Source organism: Betta splendens, chromosome 17, assembly GCF_900634795.4.
Source record: "Betta splendens chromosome 17, fBetSpl5.4, whole genome shotgun sequence".
In the NCBI taxonomy this organism is placed as follows: domain Eukaryota; kingdom Metazoa; phylum Chordata; class Actinopteri; order Anabantiformes; family Osphronemidae; genus Betta; species Betta splendens.
The window spans coordinates 15,994,379-16,016,947 of NC_040897.2; the positions used below are offsets into that span (position 1 = coordinate 15,994,379).

At 51.9% G+C, this 22,569-nt stretch overlaps 1 protein-coding gene across 6 annotated transcripts in view; it reads left to right on the plus strand.

The window, feature by feature from the left end:
- Positions 1-22,569, plus strand: part of LOC114844153 (neuropilin-1a-like) — a 75,657-nt gene that overhangs the window by 47,589 nt on the left and 5,499 nt on the right. For all 6 annotated transcript variants that reach the window (XM_055503746.1, XM_041068132.2, XM_055503747.1 and 3 more), the window contains 11 exons: positions 3,758-3,939; positions 7,626-7,853; positions 9,995-10,165; positions 11,426-11,592; positions 15,983-16,138; positions 16,369-16,513; positions 17,292-17,467; positions 17,546-17,701; positions 18,659-18,803; positions 21,683-21,850; positions 22,239-22,280. In XM_055503746.1, coding sequence (XP_055359721.1) covers positions 3,758-3,939; positions 7,626-7,853; positions 9,995-10,165; positions 11,426-11,592; positions 15,983-16,138; positions 16,369-16,513; positions 17,292-17,467; positions 17,546-17,701; positions 18,659-18,803; positions 21,683-21,850; positions 22,239-22,280 — 1,736 coding nt within the window. The remainder of the gene's footprint in view (positions 1-3,757; positions 3,940-7,625; positions 7,854-9,994; positions 10,166-11,425; positions 11,593-15,982; positions 16,139-16,368; positions 16,514-17,291; positions 17,468-17,545; positions 17,702-18,658; positions 18,804-21,682; positions 21,851-22,238; positions 22,281-22,569) is intronic.

The window sequence follows — 22,569 nt, forward strand, 5'->3', positions numbered from 1 at the left end:
TGCGTTTGTTGGGTTGCGTTAGTTGGGTTGTGTCTGTTGGGTTGTGTTAGTTGGGTTGTGTCTGTTGGGTTGTGTTAGTTGGGTCGTGCTTGTTGTGTGGTGTTAGTTGGGTTGTGTCTGTTGGGTTGTGTTAGTTGAGTTGTGTTGTGTTAGTTGGGTTGTGTTAGTTGGGTTGTGTCTGTTGGGTTGTGTTAGTTGCGTCGTGCTTGTTGTGTGGTGTTAGTTGGGTTGTCTGTTGGGTTGCGTTAGTTGGGTTGTGTTGTGTTAGTTGGGTCGTGCTTGTTGTGTGGTGTTAGTTGGGTTGCGTTAGTTGGGTTGTGTTGTGTTAGTTGGGTTGTTTGTTGTGTTGTGTTTGTTGTGTTGTGTTTGTGGGTTGTGTTAGTTGGGTTGTGTTAGTTGTGTTGTGTTTGTTGGGTTGCTGATGCTCCTCTGTGATTGCATCAGACTAACCTGTTGCAGTAGGTGGTTCTGTGCAGCTCGACAACATGGAAGGAGTCACTTCCATCACCTTCGCTCTCTTAAAGCTCTGACTGGGAGAAGTGATGTAATGAGTCCTTTTATGAGCCAGTCTTGGGTTAAGCTCAGGAACAGGTTGACTGCTGGTCTTATAGAAACACGTCTGTCTGAGTCCGGTAGCGAATGACTGAGGAGCTCGTCAGACTCAGCTGGACTCGTTTGAAAGAGGAATGTTTCCATTAATCTCTGCTTGGAGTCGAACCCCTGCCTCGAAGCACAGAGGAGGCTGGAGCGCATTCAGGAATGCACGGAAGTGTGAGTGTCAGGGATAGAAGGTGGGGTTTGTGGAAATGAGCATCCCGCCCGTTGTTATTGGAGTTGTGGGTGGTGTCGTAGGGTTTTACTCACGCATGGACCGTCTGCAGCCTCAGTTCACTGCTATTAAAGCACTGGAGCCACTCGCCTGTGACCGAGTCTGAACATTGTAGTCAGTGTTTGTGACTCCACCCCCTGACGGGGTCTAAAGGTCGGCGTGACCGCGCGCTTTGTGCTTTTACTGGTGGTTGGGATTAGTCATGCAGTGTTTACGGCAACATTTACAGGACGTGTCCGGGTCCAGGTAACGTCCTGCTGTGTCATAAAACCACTCAGTGGTTTCAAGTGGCCTCAGAGGCGCTACTGCCTGTTTTAGTTGAGTGTCTGAAGGACTCGTGGGCTTTACTTTCTCAGCTTTACATTATTCATGTCGCTGTGTTGCTGTGAAGCTGTGTTTAATCTGAAATAACAGCAGCGTTTCAGTGTCAGAGGAGTGTTTGACTGTGAATGAAGGCAGCGTGGTGGAGTCTGTCCCAGCGTCAGGCCTCACCCTGTAAACGCTCCTCTGATGCAGCAGCAGGCTGAGCAGCTGGAGCTCAGAGCTCCAGGAGCCAGTGAACACATCTTCTCTCTCTGGGTCTCATTTGTTCGGCATGGTTTTATCTGCCACATCCTCATTTGTTTCTGATTTGGCTTCATGCTCGTGGTCAGTGTGCCGTGCTCTTATTAACTGTGTCAGAGACCACACATTAAACTGGAACATAATAATTAGTCTTTTTATTGCACCGTCTCTCTAATTACTTGGATTTATTGTCTATCAGTGAAACTGGGCTAAATTTACACAAAGCACTTTTGCTGCTACTTTCAAAGGCAGAGACTGCTTTCTAGTCGTGAAGTTTAGTTTGCAGAAGGTTCCTCGATGCGTTTCAGCGACAGTCGTGCAGCCTGAGAGGCAGAACCCAGGGCAGAACGCGTCCCGCGAGCGTGACCTAAATGAGCATATGTGCATTAACTCAAAGGACCTTTTGTCTGGATGAATGTTTCCGCTCAGACTCAGATACTGCTGAGCAACATTTGGTGGCAAATTGCACATCACGGGATCCGATGAGTCAGACGTTGGGTTACTGAGCTGGTGTTTGTGTCGCTGGGTCCTGATGTGACCCGGTGTGTGATCCACTTGTTTTTTCCACCACTGTGGATGCAGAGCCCAGTTAATAGAGTAAGATGCTTATTTACATCTGCTGCTGGGACCCAGATGGAGTGGCAACGGCTTTGCCACGGGCAGCTGCGTATGGAGGGCAGTTTCATTAGGGCTGGACGGAGTGATCCGTCTCATGGTGGATGTAGAACCACTCCATCACCTGACGACCCACGGCCAGAGGATGGAGAACTCCAACACGGTCACGTTCCACCGCATGTTGCAGTAAAATGCACTTTGACTTTGGATTTATTCCTCGTCTTCTCCCTGAGTGATACAGCTGTTAGAGTTTCTATAGAAACAGAAGCTTTCCAGTGCGTATATTTAAATTCTGCTAGGTTTACTGACGGTACAACAGAATTTGTGATGTTGTTGTTGTTGCTGCTGCGGTTGTTGTTGTTGTTGTTGTTGCTGGTGTTGTTGCTGTTGCTGCTGCTGCGGTTGTTGTTGTTGCTGCTGTTGTTGTTGTTGCTGTTGTTGTTGTTGTTGCTGGTGTTGTTGTTGCTGCTGCTGTGGTTGTTGTTGTTGCTGTTGTTGTTGTTGCTGGTGTTGTTGTTGCTGCTGCTGCGGTTGTTGTTGTTGCTGCTGTTGTTGTTGTTGCTGGTGTTGTTGTTGCTGCTGCTGCGGTTGTTGTTGCTGTTGCTGTTGTTGTTGTTGTTGTTGTTGCTGGTGTTGTTGTTGTTGTTGCTGCTGCTGCCGCTGCTGCGGTTGCTGTTGCTGTTGTTGTTGTTGTTGTTGGTGCTCTTTGAAGCTCTCTGACACGGTTAGCTGTCAGTCAGCTGAGCCGTCCAGACCTGGTGATGGAGTTTCCGTGGGAACGCAGTGGAGTCGAGCCCCGTCTGGGTCAGGAGTCTGTATCTCAGCGGGGGGGCTCCTCTTAGACATACATTCCTGTGATTACACACATTCTTACCTGAGAACGCGCCGGACGTCTATTTGATTACTGCAACACAGAGCTCAGAGCTGGTATGGATTTTGTGTCGGGCTCAGGGACACCGCTGCTTGATAAGGAAGCTCGGTCTTTGTTCTGCTTTTCATTGGCTGCTTCTAAGAGGAGCAGCGTTTTAGCTTGTTGCATCAAATTACAGGCTCCCTTCTGTGGAGCACTTAAAGTACGAGTACGAGTGTGGTGAGCGCAGCGCTAATAGAAGCCTCATGCTTTATCAAAGAGGCCTGTTTAACCTTCCTCTCCTACACTCAGGCCGACGCTATACTGGATGTTGACCCTGAGCTGAACTGAGCTCAGCTGCTGTTTGTTGTACATGCAACATGTTTTCATCTCTGGTCTGTGGAGGCCACATGTCTCAGTCATCAGTGCGTGCAGTCCTCAAGCAGATCTGTGTGTCTCCAGGCGACTGGCTCCGAAATAAGTGGAAAAACTTTGGCTTTAAAATCTGTTACTTCAAACTTTGTTGCTGCTGCTAGAAATCGATGGATGTCACATCAATGCTTCGGGGCCTCCAGGGGCTTCGAAACGCAGCAGAGCAAATGATGAAACTCAGGCTCCAGCATCAGTAGCTGAGGCTTCATCAGTGTCAGCGCTGGAAGCTGAGGTGTTACAAGCTCACTTTGAGAGTTTGCAGCATTATTTCACAGTACGAGTTAGGAAAAGTACTGACTGATAAACCAGGAGCCCCTGGTTCTGGTTCAGATCTGACTTTGGTTTGGTGACCTACACTCTGTACTGTCCCTGAATGCAGCACCCTCGCACACAAACAGAACCAGAACCTGCTGGTGCTGTTTCCGTCTGTCTGAGTCTCATCTAACCCGCGTCTCCTGCTCCTACAGGTACGACTACGTGGAGGTTTACAACGGTGGGAACGAGGCTTCGCCCATGGTCGGGAAGTTCTGCGGGAAGATCGCTCCGTCTCCCATCATCTCCACCGGCAACCAGCTGCTCATCAAGTTCGTGTCCGACTACGAGACCCACGGGGCGGGGTTCTCCGTTCGCTACGAGGTCTTCAAGACAGGTGTGTGTCCACTGAACGTAGGAGAACCCGTGTAGACCCTGGATCGGTGTCAGGCGTCACCTTCCTGCTCTGTCCCATGTTCTTTTCTGCTTGTACCCTGCTTCACAACCTACGTGCTCATGGTTTTCTCCTTGGTCCGTATGAATATTAATCCCACCTGAGGCCACGGCTGCTGCTGAAAGGACCCAGACAGAGCATGAATCACGAGGACTCCATTACTGAGATGGGAACGCTTCCAAAACGCAGGATGTTGTTGTGGATTTATGGAAGCTGCGGACGGTCAGGCTCAGTCTCGTACCTAAAGCTAACATCAATCTGAGCAGGACCACATTAAACTGGAGCTTCGCTGTTTCGCTGTTGCATCAGATCTGTTCCGTTTTTTTTGTTGAACTTGTACCCAGTTCCCTGAAACAAACCTTCGGAGGACTTAACACTTCCAGTGTTTTCAAACCCGCGTTCCTGTTTTGTCAAAGGTTTTCAAACGGATCAGGACCTTTGGTCTATTGACCCCTGACAAATAAAGCTCCAGGACAAACACACTCCCATTGGAGGATCAGAGTCCCAGCTGGGACCGACGCTCGCAGGATGGACCTTTATAAACAGTGGCTGCCACGGAAGGAACCGCGCTCCGTGTCCTATATTTGTGTTTGCTTTCCCTCTCGGGTCCACTTGAGCGGCCGCCAGAATGACAAGTGCTCGACGGCCACTTGAGCGTCCACCAATGAGAGGGCAGAGATAAGAGGGGGCGTTTACGTTGCTGTTGCCCCCCCTGAGAGTAATAAGCATTCACACAATCACAGCTTCCAGGAATAACAGTCCCCAGGTGGAGTGTGTTGAAGCCTCCTGCATTACGCTGCATAATGGATATGCAGGAGCCCCTTTGTGCCTGAATGAGGAGCGAGGCAGCACCGGGAGCCATGACTCGGAGCTCCTCAGGCTCAAAGCGGAGTTGTGACTGATGAATGACGGCGACTTATTAGAAAGTCAGTGTAATTAATCTTTAAAAAGTAGGTCATCGAGTATCAGCTGTGAAGAAACTTCTGATTCATGCTCTGATATCGCGACTGAAACCAGGCGATAGGGATCCAGGCGTCACCTCAGCCTCTCGTGGAGCCTGTGGTGGTGGAGGAGGGGAATCCAGAGGTTCTGAGGATCAGGAACAGCTACTTTGGGAGCCGGCGCTGCAGACGACGGCTGAACATTAGCTGATGGTGAAGCGATCCTTGATGGCGTCACGTCGCTCAGCCTCAAAGCGGATCTGGATCTGGTGGATTAATGCAGTCAGTGGCTGCTGTGCTGTGATCAGGTTTAGCTCAGACTCCCTGGCACGGGCGCTTTTCAGCAGGTGGAGGGACCCCAGGCTCATTTAGCTAATGGACTGCTTGTCCTTGGAGGCAGCAGAGGTGACCTGCAGATGAGATGGATGCTCTGGCACAGAACTGGGCCAGCGTGCGTGGCTCCGATCCCCGTCTTCCTTCTCACCACGTTCACAAGCCATTAGCGTCCCAGAAACAGGCCGTGTGTCTGCGTAGCAGCGACCCACTCAGAACCGGTGCCGCCCCTGAGCCGGTAAACTGGGCCGTTTAACGTCCTGACACGCACGGACGGAGCAGGAGCCCCGTGACGGGAGCAGTCAGACCAGAAAAACACTACAAACTGTTAACGACCTCAAAGAGACGACAGAGAATGAACACAAACGGTGACACAGCTGGAAAACGACACACAAACATTTGAAAATGAGTAAAACGAGAGACAACGTGGTCACAAACCGAACCGAAGACACCGCAGAGTTCCAGAAATAGGACTCGTCTTTGATTCGTGGATGAAGGAGGAGCTTTTTCTGTTCAGCTCCCGATGACTCGTGTTTGCTGCGTCTTCATTCATCGTGTGCGTTTGCGTAGCTTTTATTTCTGTCTGTGGCTGTTCGGAGGCTCCGCCCACCGCTCGCCGCAGCGCTCGTATCCAGCCGCTGTTTTTATTACAGCTTTTCAAACCAGATGCACATGTCGCTGCGGTTGGGCTGACGGAGAGGAGGCTTTTATTTGGCCGCGCTTGATTGGAGGGTTGCTGATTGCAAAAAAGAAGAGATGAAAGAGAAGACAGATGAGCAGACGGCAGCGGATGGAGGAGCCTCCTCACACATGGCAGCGTGATGTGGAGACGCGGGTCCGGGGTCTGAGGCCGAACGGTCCCCGCTGACGTCAACACGACGCCACCTGTGCAGATCAGACTGGCTGTGGATTCACACCTGGACACATGTGGAGCTGCAGGAGAACTGTCGCCTGCGTCCTGAGGCGAGCGACTGACCTGCACAAACACGGCGTCTTTATAATGAAGCACTGAGCCAGGACCGAAGAGCAGACTCTGGATCTGTTTGCTGTTAAATTACGTGTCCACATTCAAACTACTGCAAAGAACAAACGCTGTGATACGAACCACAATAAAGCGTTCGCTCTCGATTACGGCGTCTTAATGTGCTGCAACAACATCACACGACGCTGCGACGCAGACGTGTAAACGCAGCGCAGCTGCGATGCTGTTGTGTTCAGACGCATGAATGAAAGTGTGATAGATGAGAGTCAGAGGCTTCAGCGCAGCAGCGCACGCACGGCGCTCCTGCCTGAATGAAGCTTTAATTAGAGAGAGGAGACGACAGCGAGCAGCGCAGGAGGTGAAGAGTCAGGATCAGATGAAAGTGTGTGTGTGTGTGTGTGCGTGTGTGTGTGTGTGTGTGTGTGTGTGTGTGTGTGTGTGTGTGTGTGCTGCGTGCGTGTCTGCGTGCATGTGTGTGTGTGCGTGCGTGTGTGTGTGCGCGGGCGTGTGTGTGCGTGTCTGCGTGCGTGCATGTGTGTGTGTGTCTGTGTGCGTGCATGTCTGCGCGCGTGCGTGTGTCTTTGTGTGTGTGTGTGTGTGTCTGCGTGCATGTGCGTGTGTCTGTGTGTGTGTGTCACTGTGTGTGTGCGTATGTTTGTGTGCATGCGTGTGTGCATGCGTGTGTGTGTGCGTGTTTATGTGCATGTGTGTGTGTGCATGCGTGTGTATGTGTGCGCGCGTGTGTGCGTGCATGTGCGTGCGTGTGTGTGTGTGCGTGCATGTGCGTGCATGTGTGTGTGTGTGTGTGTGCGTGTGTGTGTGTGTGTGCGTGTGTGTGTGTGTGTGTGTGTGTGTGTGTGTCTAATGAGCCAACAGGCCGGTGTTTATCTGCATCTGTGTGTCTTGTTGTGTTTGTTGTCCGTGACCGGCGTCTGTAAACAGGGTCTGATTGTCTGAGACAGTCAATAACACACACTCACACACACACACACACACACAAACATGCACACAAACACACACAGTGACACAAACACACACACACACACACACACACACGGCCCCAGGCCCAGTCACAACGCAGACGCTCGGCTCCGGCCCTGATTGGAGCAGAATGACACGAGTTCAGTCGATAAAACAAAGGTTGCGTGTTTTGCAATAAGTAACTGAGCCTCGAGTTTCTTAGCAGCTGAACTTTAAGTCAGATGCTTTTGCAGCGATCTGTTGATCCATGAAGTTGTTTTTCCGGAGTCTAAAAAAAGCCAGATTTCATATTCAATGTCTCATTTAGTGATAAAAACCGTAACGACGACCCGGTGCCGACGTCCAGACGTGATCAGCCCCACGGCGCTTTTCTAACGGTTCTCTCCCTGCAGGTCCAGAATGTTCCAGGAACTTCACGGCTCCCCGGGGGGTCATCAAGACGCCGGGCTTCCCCGAGCGCTACCCCAACAACCTGGACTGCACCTTCATGATCTTCGCTCCCAAGATGTCGGAGATCGTGGTGGAGTTCGACAGCTTCGACATGGAGCCCGACACCACGCCGCCGGCCGGGGCCCTGTGCCGCTTCGACTTCCTGGAGATCTGGGACGGGTTCCCTGCAGGTGAGGAGGCAGACGATCCGCGAGTGGAACGTGTGCATGAAGGGAGCTGCTGACACGCTGAGGATGGAGCTGTGGCTTCACCTGCAGACGTCCAAAGACTCCAGAACCAGAACCGGAGCGTGTGGAGGAGGAGAACAATGGGTGGACGGGTTCTGCAGGCGGCGGCAGCTCAGCCGGAGCCACGAGGCGCCGCAGGAAGGAAGAGTGCGGAGAAAGTGTGAAAATTGATTCTGTACAATCCCAGAACGAGTGTTGGTTCTAATGGAGCAAATCTCTCGCTCCCACTCGCTTCCTGTTGCGGTGGAGCAGGTGGTCCACAGTCTGTCTTCCCCAAACATTCATTATTTTTATTACTGTTTCAAGTCACTGCTAAAGAAAAGGTGAGAAGTGGTTGAGCGGTGAACAGGAGGCGGCTGTTAGCGTGGCTCAGCGCGAGCGCCCGGCCCGGTCCGGCCCGGCGCCGAGCAGAACCTGCCCCAGCGTGTTCCCGTCTCACCTGGGACCATCACACAGCTTCACAGGCGTGAGCGAGGCTCCGCCCCCTTGGACCGCGCTCTGAGCTGCCATTGTTGTTTAATTAGCCGTTCAGCGCCGCAGTCCCGGCCGGCGGCGACGGCGCTGCCAGGACGCCACAATGCTGGCTGCCAGGGAGGAGCCTGGCGCGGAGCGGGGGGAGGGGGGGCGGCGCCAGCGGGCGCTCGCTGCCAGGGCTTCTCCCGTCACGTGAGCGCTTCAAAGCTGCGTGTGCAGAGCGAACACGCGTGTCAGCGCTGATAACAAAGCATCTCCGCAGCAGGTGAAGCCCAGCCTGTCGTCTTTCATCCCATCAAACACTCCCAGCATGCACTGCTGCGGCGAATCAGCTGTTCAAAGCACAAGCCTTTCTTTGTGTCGCGTTGAGCCAAGAAAGCGCGGCTCATTATTTTTACATTGTGTTTTGCACAGATTTCTCCAATCTTTTATTCTTTGCTTGCGTTCGCTTCATAAAAAACGTCACTTTCACTTCATCTTTTATGATTTCGCCAGAATCCGTTTGAGCGTTATGTTATCATGCGTTCTGGCCGTAGTTATTAGAGGTTGAAACAAGAACCCAGCGTGTTTGTGTCAAAGCGGTGAGTGAGTCTCGCTGCTTCCAGCCTGATGCCGTCGCCTCGTGTTCTCTGCTCTGAACGTTCCGTCCTCAGCGGAGACGTATCTGAGCGCAGCAGGAGGCGACAGCTTGGCTTTGTTCCTGTCTGATGGCGGGAGGATGAAATGGGCAGCGCTCAGACATCAGGCTGATGTCTGCTGCTCCAGGAGGGAAACCGGGCCTCGGACGCCGCAGCGACTCTCTTATCGGCTCTGTGACCACAGTCGTGACTTTTAAGCTGCGGATTTGATCATTTGTGGAGCAGATTTGTCTCCGACGCGTCTTTTTAGGCTTGGTCACGTTAGAAAATTGCTTCAAAAGCCACTTCATGGTGCAGCTGATTATTTTTTGCCATCGCTTTATTTTACGAGTCCATAATTTTCCAAATAATTTCCCTGAGTTGTTTGGAAAGAAGAAAAGCTAGGATCTGTAATTCGTCACCAACCACTGGAGACAAATTAAATTGGTTCTCTTCCAATTAATTCCAATTATTTAGCAGCGCAGACGGGTCAACTGTGCGTTCAAACGCATGAACGTCGTCTGCAGGAAAGCAGCAAACGGAAAATGAACCATCAACTCGTGCAATTTTACATTAGACTAAATATTATGCTCATAAATGTTTGCACAAATTATAATTAGTGTCCAGGAATCCCACAGTATTTGCTTGAATACGAAACACTGGGCTTTTAAGCGATGAGTAAAGCACAAAGCAGAAACTGGAGCAGTGTTTGTGTGTCTTTCACAGACACTGGAATAAAACCACCAGGAAGTAACGCAGCATTTCTCCTCTGTAATAAATGCAATTTGAATAAGTGAATTTGCTCCCATTAGTCGTCCTTCATGAGCCATAAAACACTTTATTTTCCATCTGTCTGCAGATCGTTCACTTCACAAACCTGTCTAATAATCCTTCACTGTTCTGAGATGAATATTTTACGCTGGTGCAGCAGATTTACAAATTAAAGACCTCCTCCAGCTGTGTCACGTTCACGTCCTTCCCTCTCTCCTCCAGTGGGCCCACACATCGGCAGGTACTGCGGCCAGATGTCTCCGGGCCAAGTCATCTCCTACACCGGCATCCTGTCCATGACCATCACCACTGACAGCGCCATCGCCAGGGAGGGCTTCTCCGCCAACTACACCATCCGCGAGCGCAGCCTGCTGCCGGGACACGAGGACGAGGGTGAGTATCTGGGAGGAGAGGACCCTCCCTGACCTTTGACCCCTGCGTGGAGGCGAGCCGCTCCTTCAGGGACCTCCTGGTTTTCATTAGCTGGTCACTGCTCCGTGGAGCTCTGCCTCCGTGTTTACCTGTGGACACGGGAGCGACCTCGGCCGCGGCTCAGGAATGCGAGAGCGTTTACACAAGGCCCCACGGCAGCAGCCGGAGGCACCGGGGGACTAATAAATGCCACAGACAAGAAAAGGGTCTGCATTATTGTTTATGTGTGGATTCACTCAGCAACAAACACCAACTCAGTGTAGGACAGCGTGACAGCACATGGATGTGGGAGGGACGGCTGACAAAGCTGCTCAGCAACAGGATCCACTCATTGTGTTTTCATGTTGACAACAACGGGGGAGGGTTGTCGTCACCACGGAGCGCGTACGCAACATCCAAATATTTAGAGCGAAACCTTCTCAGAAGGCAAAACCCGTCACAGGACAGTTAGAAGTGCTCCAAAGGCTCACGGAAGCTCTGAAACGGTTCAAGTCGTGTTCAGGGATCTGACGTTTGGCTTCTGGCCTTTGGTTTATTTGTGCAGCTCAGAGTGAGGTGAGTGTGTTTGCGTGCGCCTGCAGACCCTGTGTCTGCAGCCAGACCCCCACCCGGACCCCCTGCTGCTCCAGAGCAGAACATTCTCCCTGGGACAAAAGCTGCAGTGTGTTATTTCACCTGAAGCCTCGGTATCAATTAGTGTCAGTGTGAATAAAGTGGCTACAAAACGCTGTGGAAGCTGCAGAAACCAGATCATCATCATCAGGTGACGGTAACTGAAGCTCTTCACTCCGCTCCTCCTCCAACACTTCACCGCAGCCGCTCTGACCACTCACTGGCAGACACAGATTTATGACTTGAACCTGAGGTGTTTGTTGTGGGAAAACAAGCTCTGGAGTTGAATGATAAATTCAGCCATTAGCTGCAAAAAATGAGGCGAGCGCAGCAGCGAAGTTCTGCTCAGGCGCCTAACGATCTGTGAAATAGCCTCGTATGAAGGAGGTTTGATAGCACATTGTGACCTGGCCCTAATTTATGTGAAGTGGAATCATTAAAGCTCTTGATTCATGACGGGATCTTGGTCAATTTATGTCATTTGCCGGGTTTTTGAACAGAGTTTAATTACGGCTCCACCCAAAGAAAAGCGCCGTCCACGCGCCGGCCGATAAACAGTGCCGTGACGCGACGTTCGCCTCCTCACGCAGCCTTTGTGTCTCTTTCCAGAGTTTCACTGCATGGAGCCGCTGGGCATGGAGTCAGGAGACATCACCCCCAAGCAGATCAGCGCCTCGTCCCAGTACAACTCCAACTGGTCCCACGAACGCTCGCGCCTCAACTACAGGGAGAACGGCTGGACGCCGTCCGACGACACCGTCAGAGAGTGGATACAGGTCAGCAGGAGGTCCAGTCGCTGTGAACCCGCAGCTCCTCCTCACGTCTGCTGGGGAATCGAGTCCCTGAACGTTCCAGGCGACAGAAAACCCAACATGCATTATTCAGTCGACATCTCTTATCTTCATTTGGAAATCTGACATCGTGCAATCACTGAAAATGGAATTAGAGCAGCTCAGTGTTTAACTTCTTGAAATGTATTCAATAAGTTTTTATCCTGGGGAAAAACTGGCTGCTGAGTCGTGTTTGGCTCAGTCAACGGATACGAGACAGCAAATCCTGCAGCATCTGCTTCACAGCGAGCGTCGGAGCGCTGGTTCTTAGAACTGTTCACATCTCTTCCTCGGTCTCTGTGACGTCTGTTGTTGGTTCTGCCGTGGTCCATTTTGCCTCTCGTTGCCTTGGTGACCTCTGACCTCCTCAGGTGTGGGAGCCGCTGCCCTTTAGAACGAGCGCTGAAGATGTTTTTTCCGGTGAAGCGCAGTCGACCATGTTTGGCTCAAACAGCAGGAAGCAGAATCTGGGTTGTTGAGAATCACGTTACCTGAGAGGACGCTGAGTCACCAGGACGCCGTCCATGAGTTTATAAGTGTTTGGACCCGTAAACTCTAATTCTGTCTGAACCCAGTTTGGTGGTGCAGGACTCCCATTGTTCACTGCAGGAACCTATATAGGAAGACTCACAATGCCCCGTCCGTCCTTCCTGTGGGGCCACAGGAAGCTGAGGAAGACGGCCTCTGGGCTGGATTGGTGCTGGGAGCTTCTATTGGCTATCTGGGACATCGTTTAGCTACCGGGCCGCAGCAGGGGCTTCTGGGAGCTTTCCATAGGAATAGAGCTCTGGATTTAGAATAACCAGCAGTAACGGGACTCAGCAGCAGATCCATCGTTTGTTATGTGATGTTGTAAGGAAGGTTTTAACATTAAGTGTCAGGCAGAGACCGAGGCGGTTCCCTTTGATGCCTGCTGCGTTCTGAGGCCTGGGACCTCTCCTCCCAATGCTAGCGGCTGAGGCTGAAGCTGAAGCTGAAGCTGAAGCTGCTGCTGCTGAAGCTGCTGCTGCTGAAGCTGCTGCTGCTGAAGCTGCTGCTGCTGAAGCTGCTGAAGCTGCTGCTGCTGAAGCTGCTGCTGCTGAAGCTGAAGCTGAAGCTGCTGCTGCTGAAGCTGCTGCTGCTGAAGCTGAAGCTGCTGCTGCTGACCTGTGATCAGCCTCTCCTCTCATCACCGGTCATGAGACTTGCGCTGCCGACCTCTGAGTCACGAGCCGGCTCCTCCAGCCCTGGACCAGATGCCGCCGGGTCGGTTCGGGGGCGTGAGCCGTTGTTCAACCGAAGCTTTGCTGGTGCCGCCTGCAGAAGCCTTTGATTAATGGGCTCAGGAGCGCTGCCGCTGTCCTTCCCCTGCCTCCGTGAGGCCTGTGAGTTATGACTGGTGGTTTTTGTGAAGCACATTTTCCATTTTATTTGATTAAGTGTGGCGCAGGTTTGCCTCGCAGCTTTTCATTTATCTAAGTTCTGAAGAAAATTACGACTTTGTTAATTCTTGCGTCTCCACCTCTATTATTCATCGGCAGACATTTATATTTGATGCTATTTTCAGGTTGCTCCTCACATGGAGTTGTGGTGGGATCACCCGGTGGCTGCAGACACTGAGCTCATTATCTGGCTTTGTGAGATGCTGTAATCGTGTTGTTGCACCACAGTGACTCATCTTCACTCGCGGAAATCCCCCGAACGGAACGACTGACAGGGATTAAGTTTGACGCTCAGGCACTTAAAGCTGTTTGTGTAGCAAGTAGAAAGTTGTGCAAATGGGAAAAGGTAGCGTTTAAAAGCGGAGCAGCAGGCGCTTGTTATTGACTCAGAGGTCGTGGGGCAGCGTCGTCCCAGGAAAGGCTTCCTTCCTCTGGCTTCAGGCAGCGGCACCGACGCCGCGTCTGTGGCGACACCAGGAAGCGCTCGGCCCGGCGCATCTGGAGAACACATTGGTCTTCTGTGAATGAGCAGCGCTAACAAAGACAAAAGAGTCGCCTGAGAAACGTCAGGAGCGGAGGGAAACACACGGGTCGCACGTCTAATTACTGAGGACGTGCGTGTTCGTCAAAGGTCGCGGATCAGTTTGTGGAGGAGGTGTTTCCAGACAGAAGCACGTATAGTTAATGTGTGGGTTTGTTTTTCCATCCAGCGCTGACACCTTCAGCTCGCGGCCTCCTCCAGCATCATCCATGAACCATATGTTTGACTCTCCTGCCTGAGGCTCCTTCCTTCCTGGTTTTTTCGTGTTATCGCGTTGAGCCACACATTGACTGAGTTACTCTCCTTCCTGCAGTTCATCAAAAAGCTTCAGTGCGGTTTTGTGGAAATACATGTGGGCGTCTCTGTGTGTTGCTTAAGAGTCTGCAGGAATTTATCTTTATTTCCCAAAGTCACCACAACAACATCACACTCATCTCAAAGGCTTTTTTCGTTCCTTTATTTTGTGCTTTCAAAGTCCAAGTTCTGTGAAAAGTTTTACTGTTCATCAATAATTGGCACATCAGGAGCTGAAGCTAAAGTTGGATCTAATGGTCGTCCGCTGTGATAAAAAGCTCCATTGCCCTGAAAAGGCAAACGGACCCTCAGCGCTGGGTTCCCTTCACTTCGTTTTCAGCTTCTAGACGTGAGGAGCTGCCATCGCTTGAGTCCTTCACCCTGAAACCGAGTGGAGACACTGCTAACGGCTGCTAATCCACGCTAAGCATCACATTTCCGTACTTGTGCCTGGCTGACATGCAGATGCAAACGCCGTTTTGCTCATCTGTGGCCCCATTAGAAGCAGCAGCTGTCGCCAGGACGACGGAGGCGGCGCTTGCGTCCACGCAGGGACTCAGCGTCTCAGGGGAACGGGCTCCTCAGGGGCCGGCGTCTCACAGCTGATCCCCGCTCTGCTCTGATCACTGCTCCGGGTCATGAGTGCTGCCCTGTTGTGTCTCAGAGATTCTTAATTTTAGAAGTTTAAATGTTGGTGGAGCGTCTCTGCTATCGCTGCGCCGTGATAACGATCCGCTCACGCGGCGCCTTCGCTCTTTGAACAGCGCTGCGCGTTTCGCGTGTTGCAGCCATCCGTCTTTTTATCTCTCAGCTCTCGGATCTTGATTTTTTTCTAGGAGAAAACCGGAAAAGAGTTCGGTCACAAGACGCGATAATGTCGCTGTAATTTCATTTGTAGTCGCTCGTTTCTGAACGAGCGAAGCCGCTGCTGAACCAATAGATCAAAAGCGTCTCAGAAAGAATTAGAACCATAACAGAGTTTTATCTGTTCTGTGTGAAAAGCAGAAACTAAATGAATTCAGTCACTGAGGAAGATTTATGAAGAGATTCTCTTCTTTTTTTAGCAGCGGAATGTTTCCGTTTGTGCTGGAAGTGGAGGCCGTTGGTTGTGAAATCTGAGAAAACAAGAACCTTTAGTAACAACACATTCATTCTCTACCACTTGAACTTGAATGATGATTTTACTACTATCATAAAACAATAAATGTAAGTTATCGCTGCGGTGGAGCCGACTGGTTGTGTTTGTGTCCTACTGCTGAAGGAGCTTTAATTATGGAAGGAGCAGAAATCTCTGATGCTTCCCTGCGTTGGAGTCGAACCCCCCACACACACAGGTCACACACTCGTCACTAATGATGTGTGTGGACAGCCATAAAATTGGTGTCGAGCCGGTTCCCAGCGGCCTCTGGACTCTGCTGTGAGATCAGCGCCCTGAGGCCCAGACCTCGGAGCTTCCTGTCTGACGTGGTCAGAATTAGACACATGACCTAAATAACCAGCAGCAGCTCGTGGAGGAGGAAGCTGAGCGCACGTCGAGCCGCAGAGCTCCAGACCTGTGTTTACAGCGCTCGGTCCGTGAACGCAACACCAGGGATCAGCAGCCACAGCTCAAACCAAGTGACTGAGGGGCCTTTAAAGGCTGTCGGAGGCGTCCACGCCGGCTTTAAGTGGCCGTTTGAGGAGAGAGTTATGGAGCCAGCGCTCATTACTTACCGCCCTGTCGTGGCTTTGCTGGTGGAGGAGGCGCTCGCTGCATAATGGTGCTTCTGTGCTGGAGGCAGCGCTCGCTCCGGTTCCTCACGTCTGATCACATCACGGCGTAATTAACGAGCCACCTCACGGACGGAGGGCTTGACTTCTGATTAAACCTGAAGTGACACCTATTAGCTGTGAAACCACATTTTGTTTCTGTCCCCAAACGTTGGAGCGTTGCAGGTTCCTTAAAGACAGACTTTATTGGAGCGTTATTTGATTTAACTGTATATTATATAGACATGAGCATGGTCTTCATTTGTGAACTGATTAGGTCTGAATTGTCTGGGCCAAAGGTCGCAGCGGCCTCACAGTGTGGTGTTTCCAGGTGGACCTGGGGTTCCTGCGCTTCGTCACGGCCATCGGGACGCAGGGAGCGATCTCCAAAGAGACCAAGAAGCACTACTACGTCCGCTCCTACAAGGTGGACCTGAGCTCCAATGGAGAGGACTGGGTCACGGTCAAGGACGGCTCCAAGCAGAAGGTAGGAGGCGCTTTTACTGCAGCTGGTTGAAGTGGGGCCAACCACAGCGCAGTTCTGGTCAGCTGATGACTGTGGAGCTTCAGTTGTGAGTTTGGTAAAGAACCAGGAGCAGCTGCAGTAGTAGTGCTAGAGTTGAGGCATTCGAGTACTAGGAGAATCTTTATTATTGACCTGGCAGCAGTTTCCTAGTCAGATACTGAGCCTACGTTGGTGTCTTGTCTCGTCTTCAGATCTTTGAAGGGAACCAGAACGCGGTGGACGAGTTTCGCTCCTTCTTTCCAAAGCAGACTCTCACTCGCTACATCCGCATCCGCCCCATGACCTGGGAGCAAGGCATCTGCATGCGCTTCGAGATCTACGGCTGCAGGACGTCAGGTAGCGTGGCCTCCTCCAGCCAGATTCCACAGACTGGTGCCGGTGCTGCTCCATTTGGACCGGGCCTCTCCTCTTAATGACATTTTCTGGGTTTTGCACCTCGTGAATCAAGCGAACATGTTTTTGGCTGCCGGTTGAGAACCTCCTGCTGCTCACAGTGTTGATTAAAAATAATCACCGCTTCCAAGACGAGCGCTAACTCCCACAGAAGGACGCCGTTATTCATTAGAGGGAGCGGTGGCAAAACACGCGTCTCATTACTCATCGCCGCTGCGAGCGGCTCTCGCTAGGAGAGCGCTGTGAAGTAGGCATTAGGCTCTTATTGATGAGAGCGCAGGCTGCAGAGGGTCTGACAGGTGGTTCAGGAGAAAGTAGTGCTTCCTCCAGCGCCCAGAACCGGAAACCTGATCCTCGTACACGGCGTCATCATAAACCAAACTCCAAACTCTACTGTAAGAAAATTGAAGCCTCCAGATTCAGGTGTAAATATGAATGAGCATCTAAAGTAGCAGCAGCAGCCGCCGCCTGGTGGCTCAGCAGATCGGATCGCTGTCCCGAGACCACGCGTGCAGCAGAGACCGACCCGAGCTCCGGATCGGGTCGTAGGACACTTTGAGACCAACCGTAGCCGCATCAGCAGATCCAGGCGTCTGTGGTGCCGCCGGGGCTCAGATTTATCTCATTAATCTGAGTCTCACCTAGTGGTACCAGTGATGACTGGAGCAGCAGCAGTAGTGACTATGAGCCATGTGCCTCAGACCGGGTTTCCTCTGTGCAGACTATCCGTGCTCAGGGATGCTGGGGATGGTGTCGGGTCAGGTCTCAGATGCTCAGATCAACGCCTCGTCCTACGCCGACCGGGGCTGGGTGCCCGAGAACGCCCGTCTGCTGACGGGGCGGTCGGGCTGGACCGGCCAGCAAACCAAGCAGCCCTTCAAGAACGAGTGGCTCCAGGTGGGTCGGCGGTCGTCAACGCATCCCAGGCCCACTGCGTGTTGCACTGTCATCACGCTGTGGGCCCCTCTGTGGCAGGTGGATCTGGGCCAGGACAAGATGCTGAGCGGTTTGGTGATCCAGGGCGGGAAGCACCGCGACAGAAACGTTTTCATGAAGAGGTTCAAAGTGGGCCACAGCCGGGACGGGAAGGAGTGGACAATAGTGAAGGAGGACAACAGCACCAGGCCCAAGGTGAGCTTCCTGTGGCGCCGCAAATAGAAGCACATCCACAGCAGCAGAGGAAGCGGAGGCAGCTTCAGCCTGCGTAGACCACATTCCTGTGTCTGGGGGTGGAGCCGCAAGATGTCGGGTCAGAACAGAGGGCAGAGGTCACTTACACACAGCAAAATGTCTGATCGAATTAAAAAGGCTCCGACAGGTGAGAAATAAAAGCTAAATAAGCTGAGCTTCAAGTGTCACATGAACAACAAAGTCAGTAAAACCTTGAGGAAGAAACCTGAGAAAGTTCAACAACAGCAAAGTCGTGAGCTCTCCTTTAATTTCTAGTCAGTAGCTTTCAGGGTGTGCAGCCTCTGATATGAACATCTTAAATGAAGTGGTTCCACTCATCGCTTCCCTCCCGTTCTCTTCATTAAACCATTTCCACGCTCTGCGTCTGATTGGACGGCAGCAGGGAGACGCCGTCCGGAACAGATTAACAGAGTAAATTACAAGAGCTGCAGATAAAAGGTTGCTGCCTCCTCCTTCTGTAATCTGTAATTCCTGAAAGGCTGAATCAGACGGACGCAGAGCCAGGAATGAAGCGTTTCACTCCCAAATTATAGAGCGTCCTCGTCACCGGCTCTGTTGAAATGTGGTGGGAGAAACAGCAGAAATAAAGAGGAAATGGAGTTTACACATAAGAGCAACGTGAAGAAAGATGTGAATGACTCCATGCGCTGATTCAGTTGATTCCCCAGTGAATCACTCAGGGATGACGTGAAACACAGGCTTCATTTAAGCACCGGGACCGGGTTCCGGTTCACACAGGCTTCATTTAAGCACCGGGACCGGGTTCTGGTTCACAGCAGACCTTACCTGTGTGTGTGTGTGTGTGAGGGGGGGGGACACACACACATTTAACATGCTTCAGTGACTAATGTTTGCTCTCATTGGAAGTCGTTCAATGTCCGTGTCCCACTCCCTCAGATTTTCATCGGTAACCAGAACCACGACACCCCGGAGCTGAGATCCGTGGGTCCGCTCCTGACCCGCTTCGTTAGGATCTACCCGGAGCGAGCCACCAACGAGGGCCTGGGCCTGCGGCTGGAGCTGCTGGGCTGTGAGCTGGATGGTGAGTCAGCTTTTCACCTGCTTTCACACCTCGCTGCCGACTCCAGCGCCGTTCTCCCAGGACGCACCTGTGTGTTCGGACCACCCGGCGCCATTAACACGCGGTTGAGGCATTTGACGAGTGTCTCAACAAAGACGAGCATTGTTTTCTGTTCACGCTCAAGCGACAGCGGTGTCAAAACAGGCGTCCTGACGGGCTGAGCCAGGCTTCTGCTCCAGCTCCAGTTCATCGCCTTCATCAGCACATTTTAGCGTCCGTGTCTGTGCGACAGACGACAGCGACGCGTTGCTGCTGAATCCTGCTGCTTCATTTCCAAAATGTCAGGAGCGACTGAAATGTTCGACATGCAAACAGCGTTTTCACGCGTCCATCCATCGCCGCTCACTGCAGGCTGCTTATCTGCAGCAGTGATGGGGGGGGGCGAGCGAGCACATGAAAGGCTGACACATGCCTCAGAAGGCCACTATCTGAGCTGCTGCAGTGGACGGATGGAGGGGGGAGCTCTCTGCTGGAGCTGGAGTATCTGGTTTCCTTGTGGGCACAATGATAAGAATCAGGCAGAGCAGACGTGTGTGAGAGAGAGCGAGAGAGAGAGAGAGAGAGAGAGAGAGAGAGCGAGAGAGAGAGAGAGAAAGAGAGAACTGGAGACAAGAAGATGAGAAAGATCTGCTGATAGGAAAGAAAGTTAGAGACTGGAGTTAAAGAAAAGTCCACTTTTAGTAAGTAGACAGTGACTCCAGCAGAAACAGATCAGCTCAGACTGGAGTTAATGTTATTTATGGGTGGAAGCAAAAATACCAGCTGCATTTGCCTGTAGCAGCACCATCGGCCGTCTCATTTTACTCCTTCAGGTGTTCTAACGATTCCCACATTTGTTCCCACATAAATAATGAAGGAGTTAAAGGCTGAGGACATATTTATGGTCATCTGTGGGATCTGCCTCTACCACTGACTCTGAAGCAGCTGATGATCTGATGGTTGTGGATCCTAATGTTGTGTCAAATCAAAGAGTTGACACTAAATTTAAATATGTGAATAAACCTGAATCTTCCTCTAAACCATGAAAAATAAAAGCCCTCATTTAGAAAACAACAACAAACAGTCATTAGCTGTGTTTTTGTGTCGCTCTGAGCTCAGGATGTGCTGTAGTGTCTGCATGCTTGGATTATGGCTGACACAAGCACAGGCAGCGCGGGAAGAACCACACAGGGCGACATCACCTGGTTCTCATGCTGAGAGATGAAGGATCGGAAAAGAAGGGAGAACGCAGAGGCGGAGAGGGTTAGGAAGAAGATGAAGGAAAGGAGACGAGAGGAAGGAGATTAAAGGAAAAGAGATGAAAGCAAATGAGATGAAGGAAAGAAAATGAAGGAAAGAACAGGAGAGGAAGGAGGTAAAGGAAAGGAAATGAAGGAAAGGACAGGAGAGGAGAGGAAGGAGGTGAAGGAAATGAGGTTAAAGGAAAAGAGATGAAAGCAAATGAGATGAAGGAAAGGAGGTGAAGGAAAGGAGATAAAGTAAAGGAGATGAGAGGAAGGAGGTGAAGGAAAGGACATGAAGGAAAGGAGATTAGAGGAAGGCGGTGAAGGAAAGGAGATGAAGGAAAGGAGATGAAGGAAAAGAAATTAGAGGAAGGAAACAAAGGAAAGGAGACGAGAGGAAGGAGGTGAAGTAAAGGAGATGAAGGAAAGGTGACGAGAGGAAGGAGGTGAAGGAAAGCACATGAAGGAAAGGAGATTAGAGGAAGGAAGTAAAGGAAAGAAGATGAGCACCAGGGACGGGGCCGTCTTGGTCCATCACAGATGATCCCTTGTGACACCGACAGAGGCTCTTGCTCAGAGCACGGCCACATATGTTCTCACACGCAGCCATGTGAAGTGTTGAGTATAAGTTAGAACCAGCTCTTACTGGAACTAAGTGATGCGAATCCTGTCAGATGATTCATGCAAACAGGCGGAGAAGCGACTAACGAGCTGACAATGTTCCTGCAGCTTCTCTCCTTTAATCACATTTGTTTTGTCACTGCTGATTCTGCTTTTCGTTAAATCATCCACTTACGTCTCGCTGCTGTGGGAGCGAACCTCCGTCCCACTCACAGTGTCGCCAACACGTTTCCTTACAAACTTTAATCACATGCAGACCATCTGTGTTTGCTTTAGCCTACGTGTGCTAATTCACATTTCCATAAACACACTATCCTCGCGCGTGTAGTCTGCCGGTGCTGCGACGAGGCTGTGAGTGGAACCGGAGCAGCGGCTCCGCGCTGCCCGTTAGCAGCTCCGCGCTGCCTGTTAGTGGCCTGTTAGCTGCCTGTTAGCTGCCTGTTAGCTGCCTGTTAGCTGCCTGTTAGCGGCCTGTTAGCGGCCTGTTAGCGGCCTGTTAGCTGCCTGTTAGCAGCCTGTTAGTTGCCTGTTAGCTGCCCGTTAGCGGCCTGTTAGCTGCCTGTTAGCAGCCCGTTAGCGGCCTGTTAGCTGCCTGTTAGCAGCCTGTTAGTTGCCTGTTAGCTGCCCGTTAGCTGCCTGTTAGCAGCCTGTTAGCTGCCCGTTAGCTGCCCGTTAGCGGCCTGTTAGCTGCCCGTTAGCTGCCTGTTAGCTGCCCGTTAGCTGCCTGTTAGCTGCCTGTTAGCAGCCTGTTAGCTGCCCATTAGCTGCCCGTTAGCGGCCTGTTAGCGGCCTGTTAGTTGCCTGTTAGCTGCCCGTTAGCTGCCTGTTAGCAGCCTGTTAGCTGCCCGTTAGCTGCCTGTTAGCGGCCCGTTAGCGGCCTGTTAGCTGCCTGTTAGCTGCCTGTTAGCAGCCTGTTAGCTGCCTGTTAGTTGCCTGTTAGCTGTCTGTTAGCTGCCAGCAGCTAACGCGAGACCTCACGCTGTGCTCTGTGTGCAGTCATCACCACCACGGCGCCTCCCACCACGCCCTCGGCCTCCACGCTGCCCATGACCACGTTTGGGGCGACCACCACCGCACCCATCACCGTCCCCGGCACCACGGCAGCGGCCAACTGTGAGGACGGACAGCAGGACTGCGGCCACACGGACGACTACATCGTAGCAGGTGATGCGTTTGTGGGGTTCCGTCCACGTAGCTGTGAACAGGCTGGTGCTCCTCATCTGGGCTCCTGACTCTCATGTTCACTGAGCTGATGTTGACAGAAGGAAACTGCCTGGACTTAGATCATCAAACGTCCTCCTTTAACTGACGTTCTGACAGAATTTACTACTTCTCTGTTTGACTTCAAAAAGCTGCATGAGCAAAAACAAATCCTCCTTTTTGGTCAGAAACAGTCGCATCAGCTCAAACACTTCAAAGAGCTCCCTCTGAGTAGCTGCAGCCGGTGTCGTGTTCGCCTGAGGTGTGTTGTGTTTGTGTTGGCATCTGTGTGGGCGGGGCCCGCCTCTCTGACCTCTGACCCCACTCTGACTGTCCCATCTGTCTCTTGCAGAAGGCAACACGGCGGCCGACCCCATCATAGACTTCATGCCAGGTGAGGATGTCCAGCTCCATCTGCTGCCGTGTTTCCTCCACTCACCTTTTGTCTCACCTTGCGTTTCTTTGTGTCGTCGCTGTAGCTGCTAGAAGCTGCTCGCGCTACATTCACGTCTTCACGTTGCTCGCGTGTTGGGGTGGGGGCACGCAGAGGAGTCTCCTGGTTGAGCGGGTGGATGCAGTGCAGGAGGAGCTGGCAGCCGTGGTGGGAAACGCTGCTGTGGCTTCTAAAAGCCTGCTCTTAGAAGTCACACGGCGCGGCCGCTGGAGCGTAGCGAGCTCTGAGC